Source organism: Orcinus orca, chromosome 17 (assembly GCF_937001465.1).
Source record: "Orcinus orca chromosome 17, mOrcOrc1.1, whole genome shotgun sequence".
In the NCBI taxonomy this organism is placed as follows: Eukaryota; Metazoa; Chordata; class Mammalia; order Artiodactyla; family Delphinidae; genus Orcinus; species Orcinus orca.
The window spans coordinates 50,081,669-50,105,757 of record NC_064575.1 but is presented as its reverse complement, the minus strand read 5'-3'; the positions used below and the strand labels follow the sequence as shown (position 1 = coordinate 50,105,757).

At 36.3% G+C, this 24,089-nt stretch overlaps 1 protein-coding gene across 2 annotated transcripts in view; it reads left to right on the top strand.

Annotated features, from left to right (window-relative positions):
• Positions 1–24,089, top strand: part of STK3 (serine/threonine kinase 3) — a 319,933-nt gene that overhangs the window by 70,953 nt on the left and 224,891 nt on the right. For both annotated transcript variants that reach the window (XM_033438225.2, XM_004275350.4), the window contains exon 4: positions 3,560–3,674. In XM_033438225.2, coding sequence (XP_033294116.1) covers positions 3,560–3,674 — 115 coding nt within the window. The remainder of the gene's footprint in view (positions 1–3,559; positions 3,675–24,089) is intronic.

Below are 24,089 nucleotides of genomic sequence, written 5' to 3'. Positions count from 1 at the left end.
CACTTTATTCTAGGCATACTGATCCCTTGAAAATGATTTGCTCTTTTTCTCTCCTCAGGGCCTTTGTATGTAATGAAAGACATTTCTTGACAGTTCTTGGTACCTGAATGCTGTTTATAACTGGTTAACTTCTAGCCGACCTTTGACTCTAGTTTAAATGTTATTCCTTTGGGGAGGCCTGAACTAGGTCCCTTTTGTTAATTTTTCTGTGACTGTTAATTTGTTTACTTATTCATTCCTTTTGTTTGTGCATACAAGAAGGGAGGTACTGAGGATAAAATGGAGAGCAAGGCAGATTGGCACCTATCCTCATGGAGCTTCTTTTCTTCTAGGGGAGGCAGATAAAAGTCAATGACAAAGCAATTATAAGATGTTATAAGTGCTTTAAAGTATTGATGCAGAAGATATCAGAGGATGACCAGTAGTAGACCATTATTATGTATAAACTTTGGGGTTTAAGCATTTCTTTCTTTTCCAAATGTCATTTGTAATCCACAGCCACCAATGGAGGGGGGATATTTTGTTGTTAAAGCTCACCCATGTCTACATTCCAAGTTTTTTCATATACGCCAGTGCTTCCCAAGTCAGGGGCTACGATGGAATATGTGTGCTATTCCATTCTTCCATATGAACTAGGAACAATTTTATTTGCAGAAATGATGAATGCAAAATAAAGTCTCAGCCAGTTTATCTCATAGCACTCCTCCTTCTTTTCTTACCACAGTTATTAATTATATTTACTTGTGGATTTACTTCTCTAATACCTGTGTATCTCTTGCTGGTATGTGCTAGAGGAGAGTCAGAATTGTGTCTGTCTGATTTGTCTGGTCTAATGCTTGGCTTGAGTAGAGGGTCAGTGAATGAATGTTGAGTGATTGATAGAAACTGTATTCGGGTGTGTGTCCTTAAGATGGCTGTTTAGGTCTATCTGCTTAAATATTTTTCTAGGTTAAAATTATTGAGGCCATTTTTAATGATATAGAATTGTTGGACTTTGATACGTTTGCTTGATTGTGTATTAGAATGGGCCACAAAATATTTTTTGAAGAGAATTTTACCTTTCCCCAAAGGTGTTGCCTTGACTCACCCCCTAAAGAGAGCTAGAGCTGCCCTTTTATGTAGCTGCCCAGATTAGAATCTCTAATTTTCATAGGAGCTGCCAGTCCTACCCTTAGAATTGTTGATTACTTAGTGTAGATTGTAAGGTAAAATACGTTTTCTATGTGCTTTTCAGTGAACATAACCTTCAACTCATTGCTAATTTAACACCTTTGAAAATTTTGAATAAGAAAATTAATATTTAAAGAAGTTTCCTGAAGGATATGTCATCTGTCTTCTGGAGCTAATCTTAGCTGTGGGTGTATATCAAAGTCACCTATAAAGGTTTTAAAACATCTGCTGAGTTAGAAACTCCAAGGTGTGTGGTCTGGGCCACAGGTGATTCTGATGCACAGCCAGGTGTAAGAGCAGTACTTCCTATAAAGGTTTCTACACAGGCACTCATAACCCAAAGAAGTGTATGTAAAGAAAGCTTTTTTATGTTTCCCGTAAGTTGAAGTTTTGGCTCTATAGATGAGATTCATTTGTAAACAAACACTTTTAAATGGTTTAGTGAATATTTATGAACTCTTAATAATACTTTCCATTCCCAACACCTAGCAAAGTTGAGTGTTGTCTGCAAATTTAAGGTGTGAGATGAGGAGTAACGAGAGATGTGGGTAGAGAGGTAGACTTTGAAAAGTCATGTATGAAGCAGTTCTGTCTTTTTTTCCTTTGGTAGTGGAGAGCCATTGGAGCTTTTCTTTCTTTTTTTAATCAGGAGAGCAATATGATTAGCCTACTTTACTTTTGTTTTAAAGGAAAGTTACTTGTCAGCTATATGGAGCATAGATTAGAATGGGGGAGAAAACTATGACAAGGAGACCGAAGCAAGTCTGTGCAAGAGGAGCAGTAGGGATAAAACAGGATTGAATTCTAGCCCTGTAGCTACCTGTTTTAGTTTAAGCCCTTAAGCTCTAACCAATCTGCTCTACCCTTGCCTTCAAGACTTAGTTAAGATTGCAAAGGCTTTACGGAGAAGTCTTTCCCCAACCGTCTTCTCTTAATCTCTTCTTTTGGTAGTCTCTTTATGTGGTCTTTTATAGAACTTTCCATTTTTCATTTTTCTTTTTTGCTTGTTTGATCCCTATGTCTTATTTATCTTACACTGGTGGCACTTTTCATGATAAACATGCCATTCTTGGTTTTTCCCTTGCCTTTGTTCATGGTCTTTCTCTTTTCCAAATCTTCTTATCTCTCTTCTACACCCATATCTTGAAGTTTTAACCTTTTTTCCATAATTCAAATTCTGCGAAGTTCTCTAGGTTGACTCTGCCATGGTCACTTCTACCTATGATCTCTTGTAGTATTTAAGCTGTGTACTACTTTATGCTTCCTTGTATTTTTCATCTTTTTATGTATTCTGTGAATGTGGATATTCTGTCTTTTTGAGTTGAGCAAGATATTTTACACATCACTATATATAGCATACCCTTAATAAATATCAATTGTAATGGTCATTTGCCCCATTCTAAGTTTTCCTAAAAACAACTCGGCTATCAACATAGTTTATTCTGCTCTGAAACACATGAAACCTCAGCTCAGAAGTATTTTAAATTGTCAATAATTATAATTATCTGAATTTAAAGCAAAAAAATTATAATTATTTTTCTCTAGGATTTTAAAGGCCAAAATACAAGAGAATTAAAAAAAAATTTTTTTGGCCTCATTGAAATATAAAGTATTGAAATGTAAAGTTGAGTGTTAATATTTGACTGAATGCAAAATCCTTTAGAAGATTTATATATATATATATTTTTAAATAAGTTTATTTATTTATTTAATTTTGGCTGCGTTGGGTCTTCGTTGCTGTGCGCGGGCTTTTCTCTAGTTGTAGAGAGCGGGGGCTGCTCTTCGTTGCAGTGTGTGGGCTTCTCATTGCAGTGGCTTCTCTTGTTGCAGAGCACAGGCTCTAGGCGTGTGGGCTTCAGTAGTTGCAGTACGTGGGCTCAGTTATTGTGGCTCGCAGGCTGTAGAGCGCAGGCTCAGTAGTTGTGGCGCACGGGCTTAGTTGCTCCGCGGCATGTGCGATCTTCCCAGACCAGGGCTCGAACCCATGTCCCCTGCAATGGCAGGGGGATTCTTGACCACTGCGCCTCCAGGGAAGTCCCTAGAAGATTTATATTTAAAATGCTTTAGTTAAAGGAAAATATTTTCATTTGTTCCTTATGTTAAAGAGTATGTCCTTTGCCAAAACAAAGCTTTATTTTCTTGGGAATCACTCAAAACATTTGGACCTCCTCTGGTTTGTAATCCTGTTAAAATTTCATCCGTGAATTAAAGCCTAATTATACACAGTTGGTGAACCCTACATAGATACAATTCCATGTACAATAGTAGTTTACTCATTAAGTTTACTTATTGGAACATTATGAAATGTTGAAAATATTTTGAATTGGGATTAAGAAATAATTTTCTTTGGGAATTAACTGAGTTTAATTGTCTATGTATTTTTCTTTAGCCCATATGTTGTAAAGTACTATGGCAGTTACTTTAAGAACACAGACCTCTGGATTGTTATGGAGTACTGTGGAGCTGGCTCTGTCTCGGACATAATTAGATTACGAAACAAAACAGTAAGTATTTTTAAATTGTTTTGCTAATCTCATTTGTAAAGATTCATAGTTTAGAATCTGACTAGGTAGTGTTTTGTTACAAGAAAAATATTAGTGTGAGAAAAGAAAAGGTTTTTCTGTGTAAAGGGATCTAGTATGAGGTGTGAGAATCAGTCAAAGTCACAAATTTGCCATTTGTCATATGGCAAATATGGGAGTCATGATGGTTTAATTTATTTATTAGGATAATTTTTGGTTAGTCACCGAGAAACTACCATGGCACTCCTCTTCTTCATTTGGAATCAGTGTGCATGTTCTTTATTAACATGAGTTCAGTAAGTTATAGCTAGAATTTTATTTAAAGTTCATAATATTCATAGTATTTCTTTATCTTGTTTTTTGCATTATAACCTATGATTGGTAAACAGTTGAAGTTTTATGTTTCTGAATCTTAAAAATAACTGAAAAACAATTTTTGTCTTATTTTCCCAAATATTGTCAGGGTGTTTGAAAGTAATAGAGCTAGATTATAATTTTTTTTTCCTGGTAAATTCAGCTTTGTGAAATTTGTTTTTTAATTATAACTTTTTATGGCTATGTTTTTAACCCTCAGTAAAAGAGCTGTTTACAAAATTGTTTAGGCTAGCAATGTACCTAGTTTCCTTGCATAATTTATGAGGACAAAGTGACCTTTTTAAAATCTGTGAATGACTAAGAATAATAAATCAGTGAAATAATTTGTAATTCCATGAAACAGTATCCCAATTACTATATGTCTTTATTACATGTAGTCAGACGTGTTTCAGTAAAGTACATTCAGAAAAATACTTAACTACTTGAGTCAATTCGTGGTTAACCAGAATCATTTTAAAGTTTGATTGGGGAAGTACGTTGTAAGTTTATCCTACTAATTTTTTTTTTTCTGTTAGAGAAAATAAAGTAAATAGGATTTCTTTTAAAGGAAGTGAGATAGAAGTTAAAATAATCCCTGTTTTGACAAAATGGATTAAGTGATTTGTGACATTCCAGTTATATATTTTAGAATTTGTATGGTGCTTAACTAACATTTATGTAAATCAGATGACTCCTGAGTGGCAGAACAATGCTTTAATTGAAGATAATTATACTCCAGTTAGAGAAGTGTTTTAAAACTGTTCCAGGGCTAAACTCAGTGTATTTGGTATTTAAAATTACCAAGTAGGAATATGAAGTAAAACTGAGTGAAATGGAAGATCTGTTTTCTTTATTTAAATGCTAATGTTACCATTTTGAGTACAGAGGAAGAATATGCTCCAAGTACTTTATTTCTTGTTGCTAATAAATACAAACCGTGAAGGTATACTGCAGTTCTAAAAGCTAGATATGGGTGGGATAATTATCCTCAGGAATCTCATTCACAAGTTATCAAAGGAAATATTTTATCCCATTTGCATTCTTTTTTAGAAGACAGAACCCACCTAACATGTTTGGGGATCATACATTTGGCATAGTCTAATTATTCTCACGGACGGTTTCCCTTGGGCTTGGGGAGGCATGGAAGGGTCTGATTCCCAGATACAAGAAGAACCCAGAGCTGCAGGAGATGGCTCAGGAGCTGTGGGTGTATTATCTCTGGGTGTTGCCTTCATAACAGCTCCTGTTAAATCTCAAGAATATTCTATGCTACTTATGCTACTTTTCCTTCATCTATGTATTATTTAAAAAGAGTACCATTGTTATGAAGGTTGGCAGTATACGGGGATATGTATCATCCTCTTTTTTTTTTTTTAAGCACTGGAGATTGTAAATATTTGATCATTTTATAGGAATGGTCAAGGAGTGATAATCTTGATTGTTTGAATTTCAGAGACGTGGCTGTTACTGATTGGCTAGCTTTCAAAAATGTGACCAGTGAAACAGTTGTCCTTCATCTATTAACACTCACTCCAGCAGTTAATTGTTTTCATGGTCACTAACAATCAATCTTTTTCTAAGAGTATGGGAACTTTTTTTTTTGGCTTTATATGCTCTTTTGTTACGTGCTTTGTTGTTTCTTTCAATTCTATATACATTTTAAACAACACAAGGCATTCTTATTATTATTTTATATTGTCAGTGTTTATATTTCTACTTTTTATTGCTCTTTACTCTTTTCTGCATTTCTCAGTTGCCTGAACAGTGTTCTTTAGTGTTTCCTTATATATGGGTATGATGGTGTTAAGATCTCTCTTTTTTTTTTTTTGGTATGAAAATGTTATCTCACTTCATTTTTGAACGATACATTTGCAGGATAAAGAATTGTAAGTTGGCAATTTCTTTTAGATTTTTTATTTGTTTTAAGAGGAATGACTCTTGGAAAACCACCTAAGTAACACACTTTTTGTAGAATTATTCTTGTCTTTGAAAGAAATCTCATGGATGAACTCTTCTGGATTTTCAGTTCGATTGCTATCTGTTTTTTGATCAGGTATTTCTTTGAAAATTAAAGGCACAGGGAAGAAAATCTGACTAAGATTTGTATTTTGGTGTTTTGGTATATGCTTTGCCTCAACTGCTCCCCCACCTTTGAGTGTTTCCCCTACCCACCAGTCTTTGCCTAGTGAATTTGTATCCATGAAGGGCTAGATCAAATATCACCTCCTCTTTGAAACTTTCCCTGTTTTCCCAGGTAGTTTCTTATCTATTTGGTAATTGGTTGATTAATGAATTAGGTAAGTCTTTATTGCATATTCACTCTTACATAAAGAGCACAATAAATTCTAGCTGCCATTATTATTCTAATTTTTACTGTTATTATTATCTTACATACTTTGACTGCTAGGTAGATTGAGCATCTTGTCATATGTGTACTGGCTCTTTTATTTCCTTTTTGTGCTTATCCTTTGCCTTTTGTTGTTGTCGGTGGTGGTGGTCTTTTTCTTACCAGTTTGCAGGTTTGCTTGACAGTTTGCTAATAGTTTTATGAGTACTTCACATTTCATTTTAAAAGTCAAGAAGCCAGTTATCTGATTGTCAGCATAGATATTAAGGAATTTCAAAATATCTCTTTCAGCAGTTTTATACCCTGACCTATGCTTTTCCTTTGGGAAACGCCTAGGAAAAGATAAAGGCATAGAATTAAGTTTGGGGGTTAACTAGAACTCCCAGTGATTGGAACTGAGCCTGAGTAGCAAAGGGTTGGGATTGGATTGTTGGCAGTTGAGCTGATAATGAATGGTAATTGTGGTAATTAATGGTAGTAGTACTAGGGGTAGGATGAAGGTGAAACCCTCCTATATTCCAGTGGGTGATAAAAGTTTCTCTGAGTCTTCTGGTTGCATTTAGAGTAAAAATCACTATTTGGTTAGTATTCATTGAATCTTTCAATTTGTAAGTATTGAAGGATCTATAAGTAAGTATATGTGAGTTAAATGCCTGATTTCTGTGATCAAACCCACAAACACAGCTCATGTCCTGGTATCATGTATTTTTTTTTTTTTACAGTATTTAAAACCATCTTTTGAGCTTGGTGAAACCTATGTGTAGATAACCTTACTGTGGTATCCTGTACTTGGAAATCACATTTAATTATTAGTTAGCTTTTAGTCTTTAGGAGAAGAGTAATTGCAGTTGCTTTCCCCTACTATAAGCCACTCAAGGGCAGAAATTTTTATATATTCATCTTGGAAATATTACAAGTGCCTGGAATAGCTACTGGCATCTAGCAACCTTTGATAAATGTTTGTTGAACTGAAACAGGATCAATTCCTTGGCTGCTTATTCTGTGAATATAAACAATCTTACTCATCTATTCAGTGTTATATTTTTGTAGATAAATTGTAATTTGCATGGCTACTACTATTCAGTATTAATGTTGTGGGTTATTGAACAGATATGATCACATATACCAAAGAAAGGCCATAAAAAGTGTGCTTGAAGGTTTCCTTGTGAGGACATATTTTAAAAACCAATATATTTTATGTTAAATGCCATTTAACTTCTAAACACTTATGCATTTCAAGTATATACTGCAAAGTAAAAATAGACAACTCTGTGAAATTGAAGCTTTTTAAAGATAGATTATATTTTTGATTACAGGCTTTCAAAATGATCTTTACATAATTCTTAAGCTGTGCCTTGACATATGGAAGAAATAGAATCCATGTCTTAGACGTTTATTGTGTATTTGGAAATGTTCTAAGAAAACGCCTAAGGTTTGTCTCTCCCACTTTGGCCCATTTTCTGATTTGACCATTTATTTTAATTCAGCCTAGCACTGTGGATTTTAGTTTTGGCTCTTCCACAAACTAGTTTTATAATCTGGTGACTTCAGCTTCCTCATCTGTTAAATAATAAGTAACATTTGTACAGTGCTTTACATTTTACTTGGCAGTTTTATTTACATTTTGGTTGAACAGAAAGGTTCAAAACACATTTATTGATCTAGGCCTGGTTCTATGCATTTGAGGTACAAATAACTCTAATAAATGTTGCTGTTGTTGCATTGTTTGCAGACTAGTTGAGGTAATACATACGTACAAAGCTAAATTTGATTCTATAAAGAGTTAGAGTTCTTTAGGGGCAGTAAAGGAGAAGCACTTAGCCTAACGTGGAAGTTCAGTGAAAGCTTCATAGGAGAGAGAACCTTTAGCATGATCTTGGAAGAGGAGGAGTCATCTGTCATTAGAATCAGGCTCCACAAGAGCATGATTTTGCTTTCTTTGTTCACTGATCTATCTCTGCTCCTTGGTCAGTGCCTGACATGCGGGATGCTGGGTAAATATTTGTTGTATGCATGAATGAATGAATGAATGAATGACTCAGAGAAGAGAGGGCAAAGGACATCTTGGGAGGGAAAACGATGATATGCTAAAATTATATTTCCGTCTTTAAAAGTCCAGTGTCATACTCCTAGATCACCTGAAGGAAAATGTTCCCAGTATCTGGTTTAAATGGATTTACTTTTCTCACACTTAATTGCTCAAAATCATTGTCATATATTAGTTTGATGGATCTATGTTAGGATCATGATCTTAGCACCATAATTTTTTGTTTTTCCTTTGTTTTTCCTTTGTTTTTTTCAGGTTGAAAGAAGCAGCATATGCCATCTTTATCACTTCACTAATGTCTTCTAGCTTCTTACTCATTTTATCTATTTCCTGGAATTTATGTGATTCTTCTTTGAGAAGACATTCTTTGGAGCTTCCTGATTTCTTGTTCTAATGTGGACTCATTGCTTTTTAGGTCTGCTGTAGAGCTGCATCCTTGGAATTTCTTTTCACTGGACTCCTGGGTTAGTGCCACCATTTTCTTGTATATCTCCTATTTCCTTGGTTTTTCACTCTTGTTTCATATTCTTCCTCAACTATCTTCTTCAAGGTGCAAGAGTTAAGAGGTCAACTGTTTGAATCCTTGCATATCTGAAAATGCCTTTATTTTGTTTTCATACCTGGTTGATAGTAGCCTATGTAGAATTTACATTGAAAGTAAGTTTCTCTCAGAGATGTGGTAGCTTCCCTCCATTTTCTTCTAGCAGCCAGTATTGCTAATGTTATACATAGCTAATGCCTATCAGAGACTTATTTATTTGTAGGTCTCCCCCTGCCCCAGAACTTCTTAGACTTTTTTCTGTATTCTCATGTTTCTGATGTTGCATAAGGAACAAGATATTTCACGAGGATGCGCCTGAGTGTGAGTCCTTTTTACTAGTTATGCTCAGCACTCAGTAGTTCCTTTCAAATAAACACTTGTGTCTTCTTCAGCTTTGGAAAAATTTATTCAATAGTTTCCCCCTCTGTTGTATTCATTGGATGGTGAAATCTCCTGAATTTTATTCTTTTTTTCCCTCCTAGATTTTCTGTCTCCTTTTTGGCAGTGGGGTAGGGGGTGAGTTTTTTTCTACTTTATTTTCTGATTCTTCTAACTGAACTTTTTATTTCAGCAGTTATATTTTAATTTACAAGAACTCTTATGTTTTTGATTATTCCTTTTTCATAACATCTTGATGCTTGAGGCATGGATGCAAAATCTTTTCTAATCAATCTAAGAAAAATAAGTTTTGAAAAATTATTTTCTGTTTTCTGAATCATCTCTATTTCCACCGGGGTTATTGTTTCAGTTGCTTGATCCTGGTGTTGCCCATGGCAGGCTGACCACCAGAAAGGCTGACTACCTCTCATCAGAAGCATTGGGATGATGCTTTTTGCCTGGCAGGTATAATGTTAGGATGAACTGGCTGGGAGCTGGCTTTAGGGGCAAGTGCCCACAGAGGTGGTTCATTCAGTTTGTTAGCCATTCCCCTCCCCTGCCTTTTTTGGGACCTGGGGATAAATGCCAGACTGCATGTAATCTGTATGTATAGAGTAGGGATGAGGAGCCAAGTGTTGTTCTGTTTTCTTCTTTTCAGCTTCCATGGGAAAGCTAACCTACCTTTTCCATTCCCCTTCTCGCTCCTGCCCTCCCTACACAATGATTCTAACTTGGAGCCCCTTTGGTGTTTACTTGGTAATCACTCCTTGTGTTGCAGACCCCTTCTTTGCCTGCTCTTGCCTGTGACTCTTCATAGAAATACTTCCAAATTTATTATACTCTCCTGTGCTGATTCTTTATTTTTAAAATTAATTTATTTTTATTTATTTTTGGCTGCATTGGGTCTTTGTTGCTGCACACGGGCTTTCTCTAGTTGCGGTGAGCGGGGGCTACTCTTTGTTGCGGCGCGCGGGCTTCTCATTACGGTGGCTTCTCTTGTTGCAGAGCACGGTCTCTAGGTGTGCGGGCTTCAGTAGTTGTGGCACACAGGCTCAGTAGTTGTGGCTCGCAGGCTCTAGAGCGCAGGCTCAGTAGTTGTGGTGCACGGGCTTAGTTGCTCCTTGGCATGTGGGATCTTTCCGGACCAGGGCTCGAACCCATGTCCCCTGCATTGGCAGGCAGATTCTTAGCCACTGCGCCATCAGGGAAGCCCTGATTCTTATATTAAAACGTTTTTTTCTATCAGGTTAGTTGTATTTTAGAAGGAGGAAAGACAAATTAAATTAACTACCAATTCAGGTTAGTTTTTGAACCTGAATCAATGATATCTCCCCTTTCCCATCCCACCTACCTCCCTATACATACTTTTATACTCTTAGGTGTTTAAATTAGCACAGCTACTTTGAGGAGTACAGTTTGATAATCTATTGTAAAGTTGAATGTATAAGCACCCTAGGATCCATCCAATGATTCTCCTTTTCCATCTGTACCTTATTCTCCTCTTCTGTCTGTACCTTACAGAAACCCTAGCACAATTGGTTAGTGAGAAATGTTCCAGAGTGTTGTCACAACAGAAAATTAGGAGCAAACTTAAATGTTGATGAGCACTAGACCCGGGTCTAGAGAATTGCTACTGTTCTTTGAGTCTCCATAGTTTTGTAGCTCTTTGGTGAAGGCAGACTCTGAGAATAGCATTCTGGTTGAAACCTTTCAGGGTACCCAGCTGTGCAGGTGGAAACGACATTAAAATACTAACTTAAAGTTTGTGTCTTAAAACACAATAAATGTCCAGTTTGTTATATACGAAAAATTATTGTCTGCTTTTCCCAGGATGAAATATTGATATATTCTGTGATTGGGTGGGGAGCAGGGGAGGGGGCATTGAGGGAATACAAAATAATGGAGAGGAAGTTCCAGACTGAAGAGAGCAGTTCCTAAGTTATGTATATTTATTTACCTGAAGGCTTGTGGTGGACTTGTTATTTTATAATGGAAATAATTGGGAAAGTCAGGTTTATTCAGGTATCACTTTAGAATTGTGAAGGACACATTGAGACAATTCTTGGTAAATTCTTACCGATTGTTAGTTTTTTTTTTTTTTGTTAGTTTTATAGCAGTGATTCTCAACTCCAGTGACAGACGTTTGATAGATATTGTAATAGCTATTACTGTAGTACTGGTATGTGCCAAGCACATTATATAGATTATTGCATTTAATCCTCGTGTAAGGACTGAACAACTATATGAGGTAAGAACAATTATTGACCCATTTTCCAGATGAGAAACTGAATCATAGAGTGGTAAAGTAGATTAGAGGGAAAGAAAGGGTTGAAATTATAGCTGACTGCTAGAATTGAACTGTAGAAGTTAAAAGCATAGAGTCTGGAGCCCAGACTGTCTTGAATTCTGGCTCTGCTACATACTAGTTGTGTGAACTTGGGCAAGTTTCTTAACTTTCCTGTGACTCGTTTTCTTCATTTGCTAAATGGGATAAGAAGACTACCCTACTTCATTGAGTTGTTCTGAAGATTGTACATATGTAAAGTGCTAGGAACAGCACCTGCTACAAAAGAAGTCCTATATGTATTTGCATTGTTATCGTCATCATCGTCCTATCTTCTCACTTACATAGATGGGAGTGTCTTTGCATTGTGTACATTATCAGATAATGTGTTTGGGTGGAATAATACAGAGGACTATGGAACCAAGGACAGAATCCTAACATTCACCATTGGTACCTTGAATTATCATTGTTAATGAGGGAGGTATGTAAGCTCTGTGAGATAGAGCTTACATTTTTAGGTACAGTGAGAGTTTCTTTAATAGAATCAGGCAGTGCTATTCAGAATATACTAAGATATTTTATTTTAGTGCCCTTAGAATTAATGCCTTGTACATAATAGTCTTTTCGGTAAATGTTTGATTTGTTGTATTTTAAAAATATATATTCTGCCTTGATGTTAATTATGTACTACTTCAGAGAGGTTTTTTTTTTTTCCCTTAGTGAAGGCGTACCAGTTTCTTACTGATTTAAGATTTATTTGGAGCTTCAAAGTTTGATATTATTTAATCGTTAATAATAGACATCTTTTTGATATGTGTGGATTTCTATTCCATAAAGTGCTTTTTAGGGTTTATATTTGCCTCTGTGTTATTGGACTAATTCATGTTTGACTTTCCTAATCACCTTGTTGCATGTTCCCTCTTTGTGTAATAGATACTAGTTCATACGGGCTTTATAACTCCACATATATTGAGTGCTTTTCTGTTGTCTTCTGATCTCTTTTTCAGGAATCTTTTCATGTGGGAAAGGACTTTAAAATGTCTGCCCACTGACCATTTTCACAGTAGAGTATCAGTTCTCTTTCTCTTCAGATCAAGGGATTATAAGCAGCTTGTGTATATGTATATTTACATATGGTGTAAGTAGTGAAAGCTTTCATTTTGAATCACTAGTTGTCGGACTTTGTGATAGATTATTAATTTTTTTTTTTTTTTGCCAGACATCTGCAATCCAGATTTCATGAAAGAAAACCCTTCTCTGCCCTTTGGTATATAATAATGGCTAAAATATTCTAGTTATGTTTTCTAATGTATGTACTTTGTGTTGAGCAGATTTTTGTTTTTCTAGAAGAGTCCCATAAATTTTTTATTGTTTAAAACCTTGACTATTTTATATCCTCAACCTTCCTGTTTTTGGGTGGGATGAGATAGAGTGGTGAGGGGTGGAAGGGAGTTACTGAGTTGCTCTGTTGTTTTTTCCAGTGTTTTCCTCATGTTGAATACCTAAGGGCCCCATTAAATGTATGTATTGTTTTTCCCAAGAAAGAAGGAGTAAGAGGGAGAGAAATTTTGATTGTAAAGCAGTTGGAGTCTGAAGCTTGATGGATGTTCAGATAAAGCCTTGCATGTAAGCTTAAGTATTACTTTTGAGATTTAGGTATTTCAGAAATTGCTACTTAACTCCTCCAGTTTCTCTAAACCATTGATTTTTAGCAAGGGGTTTTGGTTACCATCGTGTGTTGATTGTATCATGTATGTCATAAAAACTAATGAATGCTGAAACATTTGAGGAGTTCTGTAAAATTAGATATCTAAATGCAGTTTTAATATAATGGAGTAAACATTTATTGGCCGGGGCAGGTGGTACTAGGAAAAAGAAGGCAAAAAGAGGACTTTAAAAAAGCATTCATGTTCCTTTTAAAAGACATGTTTATTCTGCTTTTCCCACCCCTTATTATTGTAACCCTTTTGTTTGGGGGCAGAAAATAGAAATCAGCTTCAGAGATCTCATGCTGTTAAATATTTGGAATAACCTCTAGCAGTTCTAGAGCTGGTCACCAGTTTGTGCTTTATACAGACCTCTTTTCCAGGAACCTCCCTGCTTTTTGGTATCTACTTGAAATTTACTACATCAGTTTCAACTCTTGGTTATAAATTACAGAAAACTCATCCTAAACTGGCTTGAGCCAAGAAGGGAATTTATTTGCTCACATAACAAAAAATCTTTGCAGAGCTAGTTTCATGCATGGTTTGATTCAAGGTGAAAGGAATTACTTGGATTCGTCTCTTTGTCCTGATACTTCTGTATTGACTCCACTCTCGGACTCTTACCTTATAGTGACAAGATGGCTGCTAGCAGCTACCTGGATTATACCTTTCTAGTTGAAACCCAGCAGTGTTGTACCTCACTGCTTCTGAATGGGTCATGTACCTTTTTCTGTGGCCATTGGAATGTGATGGGGTAACTGGATTAGCTCTAGGACATGTGTCTAACCTGGAGCTAGGATGGAGCTGACTGCTAGAATTCATGGCCTGAGGATGGGGAAGTAGTGATTCCCTAAAGGGAAATGAGGGTATGTTAGCAGGAGAAGGGTGAATGGGTGTTCGAATGGCCCAAAATAACAGGTATATCTATGTATTTACCAAACCTAAAAGCAAAACAAGATATATCAAGAATAAAACACACGCACGCGCGTGCATACAAAACCCTCTAAAATAACTCCCAAAATGAATGTTCAGTGTTAGAAGAGGTATCTGTTGACAGTGGCAGTTAAAACTGTGGGGACCTCAACCTTTTCTCCCTTTTGTCACAGTAAGATACAGTAAGGGCTGTATCTCAAGGAGCCTGCTCCTCTGTGTCAGCAGTAAGTGTTTGCTGTAAGAATTCTAGAAAGTCTGCTTTTCAGGATTACAGATCCATGGTTTCATTTAGACAATGGTGGCCTAACCCTGTTTTTAGTTGTGGTGTCCATGGCCCCTTCTCTTATAAGGATTTTCTCAACCTGAACAGGTACTGCTGTTCAGTACTATACTAGAATCTTTGGAGAGTGAGTCCTTTTGTGTGGAAAGTAATTCTTGCTCCTTATTTGGTGTCTCCCATACAGTGAGATTCAGTTCTAAGTGTATTTCACACATGCCTCTTAAAGTTCCAAGCCACAGCATTAACATGACCATGCACTGTAGGATTAGACCCTTAGAATTTTTCATAGCAATCATGTGCCCCATCTTAATCTCTGATTAAATACATCATACGCATCACGCTCCATTACATCTTTTCTAAATCTTTTGATTGGATTATAAACACTTTTCTTTATGATCTTTCCACATTGCAAAATAGTCCCTCCAATAGACTTTCTCTTCTACCTTAACTAAGTAAATTAAACTTACAAAAGTATTTCCTTGGCTTCCCTTATTGGTAAGCTGCCCAGTCTTCACCTTAGTTGCTATATTTCTTGGCATTTCTCCCAGTTCTATTTCCCTTTCATAAGTCAGGCCCACCTTCGTGCACTTTATTTTTATATTGTACATTCCTCTCCTGGCAGACTGCCTGTCACTGCCAGATCTACGATGAGCCCTCCCTCCCTGTCATAAGCCTGACCCATAGCGCACTGTGACAGTGGTTATTTGGAATGATGTGGTTTAGTGGAAGGACTCGTGGATGTGGAATCAGAAAACTAAACATCAGTTCCTGGGTTGTTTTGTGTTAGCTCTGTGACCCTGGGTACGTTGTGTAACTCCTTTAAACTTCAGATGCCTAATCCTAAAATGGATCTAATATCATATTACTTGCCTTATCTACCTCAGTGTTTTCTTGTGAGGAACAAAGATGATGAGTGTCAGAGCATTTTGTAACCTATAAAGTTCTATACAAATGTAAATTGTATTTTATTACTATTAAGGCAAAAACTTAAAAAGATGGGATTTAGATTTTAATTATTAGTGATTTAAGAATTTTATGATATTTGTTGAAATAGTGGATATTCTCTAGTATTAGAAAAACATATTAAAAGATTGTTGTCTTATACAGTGAAATATTATTTAATCTTAGGAAGTCAAGAAATGTATGTAAGTTAATTTTCCAGAAAATGGAAATTCAGCTCCTTAGGTAGCAAATCTCTAATTTTAACAGTTTTAGATGGAGATCTTTTAAAACAGTATTGCATAATTCTTTAAACTTTTAGAATGTGTAAACTCCTCCCATTTTAATTATATAAATTAAGGGGAAAAAAAGTAATATGAGCACATTGTAAAACTTCCAAATAGTACAGAAGAGGAACTTAGCATCTCCTTACTCACCCCTTAGTTTTACTTCCTGGAGGAGATGTCAGTTAGTTTCTTGTGGCTTCTTTCGGCACATATGTATGCATATTTTGTTTTAAACAAGGGATTTATACTGCATACATGTGGTGTTCTATACCTTGCCTTTTTTTTTTTTAAACTTCTGATGTATCTCAGAGATCTTCCCATACCGGTACATATAGGTCTGTGTGTATATAACAGAATGTATTTTTTTCAGTACTTTGGATAAAATGAGTTCCAACTCACCAATTTTTGTTGTTGTTGTAATCAAAGCTGCAGGAAACTTCCGTAGGTATTTATTGGTATACCTGTGTTGTGATGGCCATTGGATACCTGAAAAATGGAATTACTGGGTTAGAGGGCATGTTCATTTTTAATGACAATTCCTTTCTTTTTTTTGTTTTGTTTTGTTTTGGTTGAGAGGTGCTACCTAAGCGCTATGTTATTTTTTAGTGCTTAGGCAGTTTCAGTTTGAATTATGGAAGAAAGAATTTTGGATTTTGCTTTCAGTGCCTTCCTGTTTAACTGCATGCTTTGACATCGCTTCATCTCAAAATTAGAAATTTTGACTAAAAAATCCATTGGGATTTTAAGCAAGTTTACATACCTATTAGCTACTACTGCAGTTGCTGCTGCTGCTACTACTACTACTGCTGTAAATGATTTTATTATTACATTCTCCACACTAGCTTACCTACTTTTAGTCTTTGGCTGAGAGTCTACTGTCACAGTTTCCTTCTTAAAGGTTGAGGTACAATCATACCATCTTTCCATTTAAAAATGTGTAGGCACGTATAGCAGAACTGACCCTAACCTACCTTTGCATTCTGCACTGTTTTCCTATACATGTTACAGTCAGACACAAAGAACTGGTACTGGATTTCGTTTATTTGTGTGCCCATTCCCTTTACACATACCTAGTATTCCATCCCTCTTTTGTCTCCTGACAAACTTTGTTCATTCTTCAAGAGTCAGCTCAAAAGTCACCTCCTCTGTGAAGACTTCCTTGTATGGGGAGAGTGCTGTGGTGAGATTGTCAAGGCTGCAAGAACTGTATCGTTCAAGACCTTGAGGGTTAAAATATATGGTTTGGATTTTATTTTAAGAGTACTGGTTCTGGGCTTCCCTGGTGGCGCAGTGGTTGAGAGTCCGCCTGCCGATGCAGGGGACACGGGTTCATGCCCCAGTCTGGGAAGATCCCACATGCCGCGGAGTGGCTGGGCCCGTGAGCTGTGGCCGCTGAGCCTGCGCGTCCGGAGCCTGTGCTCTGCAACAGGAGAGGCCACAACAGTGAGAGGTTCGCGTACCGCAAAAAAAAAAAAAAAAAAAAAAAAGTACTGGTTCTGATTAATCACCTGCTGTCCTGGAGTGCTCCTATACCTAATCTTGTTGTAGCAGGCATTTTTTTAATATTGTAATTATTTGTTCCTGTTCCCTTCCTTCCCCACTAAATTACAAGCACCACGAAGGCAAGGGCAGTATAACAGGCTCTCAGTAAATTTTGTTGGTGCCTACCGTCTGTTTTTGTGTTTGGATATTAAATGAAATGATACCTGTAATGTGGCTGGTATAGTAAAAACTCAGTAAGTGTGAGTTGTTGATATTATCATTATCATCACTGGACAGATAAATCCTTACTTGGGGAATAAAGGGTGATTTCTTGAAAGAGGTGAGATTTGATCCAGGCCTTAAAAGACCATGTGAGGATTACACTGGTGAGTTTTGCTCAGATGGTTTTCAAAACTTCATGAAAAGTCACTGTGCAAGTTAAAACTTAAAATTTGATAATAAAGTTTCTATAGTTATCTGTCTGTCTATGGCATTTGAAAAGGGGAACTATGTCTCATTTTTTGGTTTGTTTCCTTAATAGATAGTAAGTACTAAATATAGAATTAATGTATTATTTTATATGCATAAATAATTATGTCAAACAGGCAGGATTTAGCTAAGATTGTCAAAGATTCATTTTTAGAAAGTTAAAATTCTTAATTTTGTATGAACTTACAAAGCCTCCCTTGAATTTGTTTTTACTAAAGTAAAAACATTAAGGCAGTACGTGTATTTTAAAACAGCTTGTGCATGTGCTCTTGAGACTCCTTGGTGGGTGCATTTTTATCAAAACCATATACACAGTGACATATTAAATGTATCATATTATTGTACTAATCATATGACTCTAGAAACAAAAGTAACCAGAGGACTAAAGCCTATCAAAACCATCTTTTTGTTTTTGTACAATGGGATTCTTTTTAAATTTGCCAATGAATTCATACCAGTATTGAAACCAGATGTAGACTTCCGTCTTTTAATGTATTAGCTCAGCTATAAAGTCTTATTTCCATCTCTGATTACTGAATATTTCATTCATGGTGTAGTATCACTCTCCCGTCCTCCTTTTTCTTTTTTTTTTTTTAAACTAGGCTCTAAAATATGATTCAAATGATTTTAAAATGACATTGCTGCATTTGTATAGTGACAAATAAAATTAAATCTGTATTGTATTGACGATAACCTAATAAAATCCACAAATGAAGTACTCTGTTGATGAAGTTTTTCATTGGAATAGATTCTTTTTTTTTGCGGTACGCGGGCCTCTCACTGTTGTGGCCTCTCCCGTTGCGGAGCACAGGCTCTGGACGCGCAGGCTCAGCGGCCATGGCTCACGGGCCCAGCTGCTCCGCAGCATGTGGGATCTTCCCGGACTGGGGCACAAACCCATGTCCCCTGCGTCGGCAGGCAGACTCTCAACCACTGCGCCACCAGGGAAGCCCATGGAATGGATTCTTGACAGATACTACTAAAAGAAGTGTTAGCTGTGGTTTGAGAATGGATCTAAGCATTTTCCATCTTAGAACTAAAATCTTGTTACCTCTTTCTGTATAAAGCAGATCCTCTCTTTTGTGTTTTTCTTTTCTCCCTAAGTATTTTCAATATAAAACTCACGAGTTTGAAATCTATCTGATGAAAAGTCATAATTATAGAAATAAAGGTACTAAAAATTTTTATAGTAATGGGAAGAAGTACTTCTCTGTGTTGCCAAAAAGAAATCTATTTGGTAACTGGTTGTGTTTGTATGCAAATGAAATTTGTTAAAAACATTTAAAGATTGTTTGAAAACAAAACTCTGTTTAGGAAAATGACTGTCAACTAACTCCTTTCCCCCTCCACCCCAAATAGTCCGTATGTGTCCAAAGGATACAAAATAAACATCTAGATCAAGGCCTACATCTAGGAAGGCCTGCACTCCTTCCTTTCCTAGTCTCCATTAGTGACACAAAATACTTGTAGAATGGTTTAAATGTTGATATAGATATTGTTCTTTTCCAAAGTTCATTTGCTACCATTGATATTTAAAAGAGACCAAGTAAACATTTTTTGCTCCAAATTTGCTAAGATTTACCTGCATTTTGACACTTACAAGGCTGAAATTTGGCCCATCACTTTTTTTTTCTTTCTCCAAACTCCATTTCTTATCGAAGCCAATTTAATAAGATTCAGTGCACTTTCTTTTTAAATTTATGTACAGAAAACTTCACATTTTGGGGTGTACAGTTCTAAGACTTTTGACAAGTGTATAAAGTCTTGTGAGTACCACCAAAATCAAGATACAGAACAGACAGCCCCACACCCCCCAACACCCAGTCCTGCTGTGTGTTTATAGTCACCCCTCTCTCCACACTTAATCTGTGGCCACCGCTGATCTGCTTTTTGTTCCTGTAGTCTTTTTTTTTTTAACATCTTTATTGGAGTGTAATTGCTTTACAATGCTGTGTTAGTTTCTGCTGTATAACAAAGTGAATCAGCTATACACATACATATATCCCCATATCCCCTCCCTCTTGCATCTCCCTCCCACCCTCCAGGTGGACACAAAGCACAGAGCTGATCTCCCTGTGCTATGAAGCTGCTTCCCACTAGCTATCTGTTTTACATTTGGTAGTGTATATATGTCCATGCCACTCTCTTATTTCGTCCCAGCTTACCCTTCCCCCTCCCCATGTCCTCAAGTCCATTCTCTCTGTCTGCGTTTTTATTCCTGTCCTGCCCCTAGGTTCTTCAGAACCATATATATATTTTTTAGCTTCCAAATATATGTGTTAGCATACGGTATTTGTTTTTCTCTTTCTGACTTACTTCACTCTGTATGATAGACTCTAGGTCCATCCACCTCACTACAAATAACTCAATTTTGTTTCTTTTTGTGGCTGAGTAATATTCCATTGTATATATGTGCCACATCTTCTTTATCCATTCATCTGTCGATGGACACTTAGGTTGGTTCCATGTGGCTATTGTAAATAGAGCTGCAATGAGCACTGTGGTACATGACTCTTTTTGAATTACGGTTTTCTCATGGTATATGCCCAGTACTGGGATTGCTGGGTTGTATGGTAGTTCTATTTTTAGTTTTTTAAGGAACCTCCATACTGTTCTCCATAGTGGCTGTATCAGTTTACATTCCCACCAACAGTGTAAGAGGGTCCCCTTTTCTCCACACCCTCTCCAGCATTTATTGTTTGTAGATTTTTTGATGATGGCCATTCTGACCAGTGTGAGGTGATACCTCATTGTAGTTTTGATTTGCATTTCTCTAATGATTAGTGATGGTGAGCATCCATTCACGTGTTTGTTTGACCCATCACTTTTTACCATTTTTCTCATCTTAGTGGAAGGAAGGAAAATGGGCCTCACTTGATATCTGAGTGCCACTTCATAGCTATCATATTTCTATTCTTCAGTTAATTATTTGAGTTACTCTACTGATGGTCTTTCCTTTCTCTGGACAGGGAACTACTTTTCTTATTCAAAGCCTAATTTTAATGCCAGTTCCTCTTTCCTTCCCTAATTAATCACTCTCTACTCTGGTTCCATTTCACTTTGAAAGTGCTTTTTATAGTAGTTTATTAGTCTGTCTTTCATGCTAGGTTGGAACTCCATGAGGTTAAAAGTTAGAGATGTTTTAAATTCAACATAGAGCAGGTGCTTAATAAATGTTTTTTCAGAGAATGAATGTTTTCTAGGGCTTTTTGGAAAATATACTTTCTTAGATCACTGTTACACATGGCTTATACTCTTATACATGCCACACATGTTATTCTCAGCAACATTGTGACCCGTATGGGATAATTTTACAATTGATACTTCGTTATTTTGATTTGCTGTTCTTTGATAATTAGTGCAGTTTAATATTTTTCATGTATGTTAACTAGCCCTATTATAAGTTTTGTGAATTGCATATTCATTTCCTTGCCTATTTATTTATTGAGATTTTATTGTTTTTCTTGTGAGCTCTTTATGTTCTAAGTAATTCTGTATACTAAGTATCTTACTGTATTTGCTGTGAATATTTTTCTGTTTTCTAAGCTTATAGTTTTTATGTAGACAAAGCTAATAAATTCTCATAATTCTTTGCTTTTATTGATTAGAAACTCTTCTTGCCTACTGATTTGATACTTACTTTGATTTTTGTTTACTTTTATTTAACTGTTTTTAAAATGTTTAAATAATTCATCTATGTGTTCTTTTTGGTGGGATTAAGCATCTGTTTTCAATAAAATACTCAGAAAGCTACCTCTGATGTCTTCAGTTAAGGTTACTTTTCAGGCTAGGTGAGTCTGCTTACTTGCTGAGTTCATTTACAGGTATACTTGTTTTGTTTGGCCGGCACACCATTTAAAATAATTTAGATTTGAATGCTAAGATGCAGTAGGCATTCTGCCTGATACACAGGGCTGCTGTTCAGTTTTACTGTTTGTTTCTGGCTGGTATCTATTCTTACTGTTGTTAACCACTGTAGCTGTTCTGACTGGTTGGCTTTATGGCTCATGACTGTTCTGATTACACATTGCTTTTACTCTTTGTCAGATACATATTTTGAATATCACCTTTGGAACAAGCCTTGCAACTCCCTATTATATTGAGACTAGTTCATATATTCATATTTGTGACATCTGGCAGTGATGTGATAGTCTATAGAGTATAGACTATCCCACTACTATAGAGTCAGAAGACACGTGGGCTTGCCCCTTAAGTAGTTGTGTTTGACAGACCACTCAATTTCTCTGAATTTGTTTCCTCATCTATAGAAAGGGACGATAAAGTGTTTGTTTATTTAATTGTGTGAAATGCACATAAAATACTCTATAACTTTAAAGTAATATAAAAATTTAAGTCAACATTATATTTCTGTGTTCTAGAAAATACTTGTTTACTTGTTTATTATTGTTTAAAATGATTTTATTGAGGGATAGAAACCTTTCATTTTGTAGTTGAAGTTAAAAGGCTTAAAGTGCAGGTACATTTGAGCCTTAATATTCAGATGGATTGTTAAAATAATACTGTACACAAATAATTTTAAATTAAGACTTATCCATGTACTGGTATGAATGATTGGATATTGCATCATGTTTTTTGATTAGGGGAAGATATGAAATGACCCCCTGAAGTAGGAGGAGAAAAGCATAATGGGAGAGAGGCTTTAGAAACTTTACACGTTTGCTTCAGATCAGTCCTCTCTACCTTTAATAATTCAGGACCAAATACAGGCTGTGGCCTTAGGTATTCTTGTAAGCTTTGTAAAAACTAGGACAGTTAGTTTCTTCACCACTGTATACCCAGCACCTTTAACAGGATTTACACGAGAGAGCCAGTGAAGTAGATACTTGTTGAAAGAATAAAAATGGATGTCCAAATTAGTGTGAATTTATTATTTATTATAGTCTTTTGTTAAGAAAAGACTATGAAGTCTTTTTTTTTTTTTTTTTGCTGTACGCGGGACTCTCACTGCTGTGGCCTCTCCCGTTGCGGAGCACCGGCTCCGGATGCGCAGGCTCAGCGGCCATGGCCCACGGGCCCAGCCGCTCTGCGGCATGTGGGATCCTCCTGGACCGGGGCACGAACCCGTGTCCCCCTGCATTGGCAGGCGGACTCTCAACCACTGCGCCACCAGGGAAGCCCGACTATGAAGATCTTTTGTTAATTTGTTATAAAATCATAGAGTTGGAATGAACTTTTGAAGTCTTCTAGCATTCAGTGCTTTACAGCAATGACATCAGGTAGATCCTGAGACCTTGAAGTATAGTAAGTCAATTTAATTCTGAACTTTCTCTAACGCAGCTCTGAAATATAGGGTACAGGAGCAGAGACAACAAATCAAGGAGTTAATGAAGGATTAGTTACTTATTGGTTGGAAATAGTGAAATGCTAAGAGGATAAAAATTGAGGTCTAGGTAACTGAAAAGGTCAGCATTGAAGTAACTAAACACAACACAGTTTTTCGGACTGGTACTGCTTTTGTAACACCGCGAGCTGTTTAATCTTTATCCAGGAATGTGGAATAGGGAGAGGGGAGAGAACCCAGGCCCATATGACAGCACCACCACCTTGCATACCTCTGCAGTGGTGTGGTGTGGTGTGTTGGCCCTCAGCAGCACTCCTGCCTCCACTCCCCCACCGTGGCTGCAAACCACTAATTAAAAAAACTGGGAACATCAGTTGTGAATTTATCTTTTCTTTTAGTAACTACAAGTCTGTACCCATTCATTAATTATTTATTGAGTGCTAACTGTATGCCGGACATGGTTCCAAGCATTGTGGATACCTTGGTGAACCAAAGATCTCTGCTCTTGTGGACCCTTTTCTTAGTGCACTGCTGTTCAGTACAAACATAACACGAGCCACATATGTAATTCTAAACTTTCTAGCATCCACATTTAAAAAAAAAGTAATAGGTGAAGTTAATTTTAATAATGTATTAAATATATTAATATGTAATATTAATGTTATAATATCTAATAATATTTTATTAATATCAATAGCTTATATTAAACATTAACAGATTTTAAATAAAATAATTAATATAATTAATATATACATATCATGTAAGAGTGTAAGCAGTATGTAAGTTATTAATGAGATACCTTACATTCTCTTTTGGTACTAGGCCTTGAACTTTGGTGTATATTTTACATTTATAGCATATCTCAATTTGGGTTAGCTATGTTTCAAATGCTGGGGAGCTACTGTATTGGATCGTGCAGCTTCAGAACATACCACTTGCTGTCTGTGGACCATGAAGTCAGACCATCTGGTCTGAGGTAGAGAATCAGTTCCTGGAAGTATTAGAATTTTCAAATAATCCAGACTCTT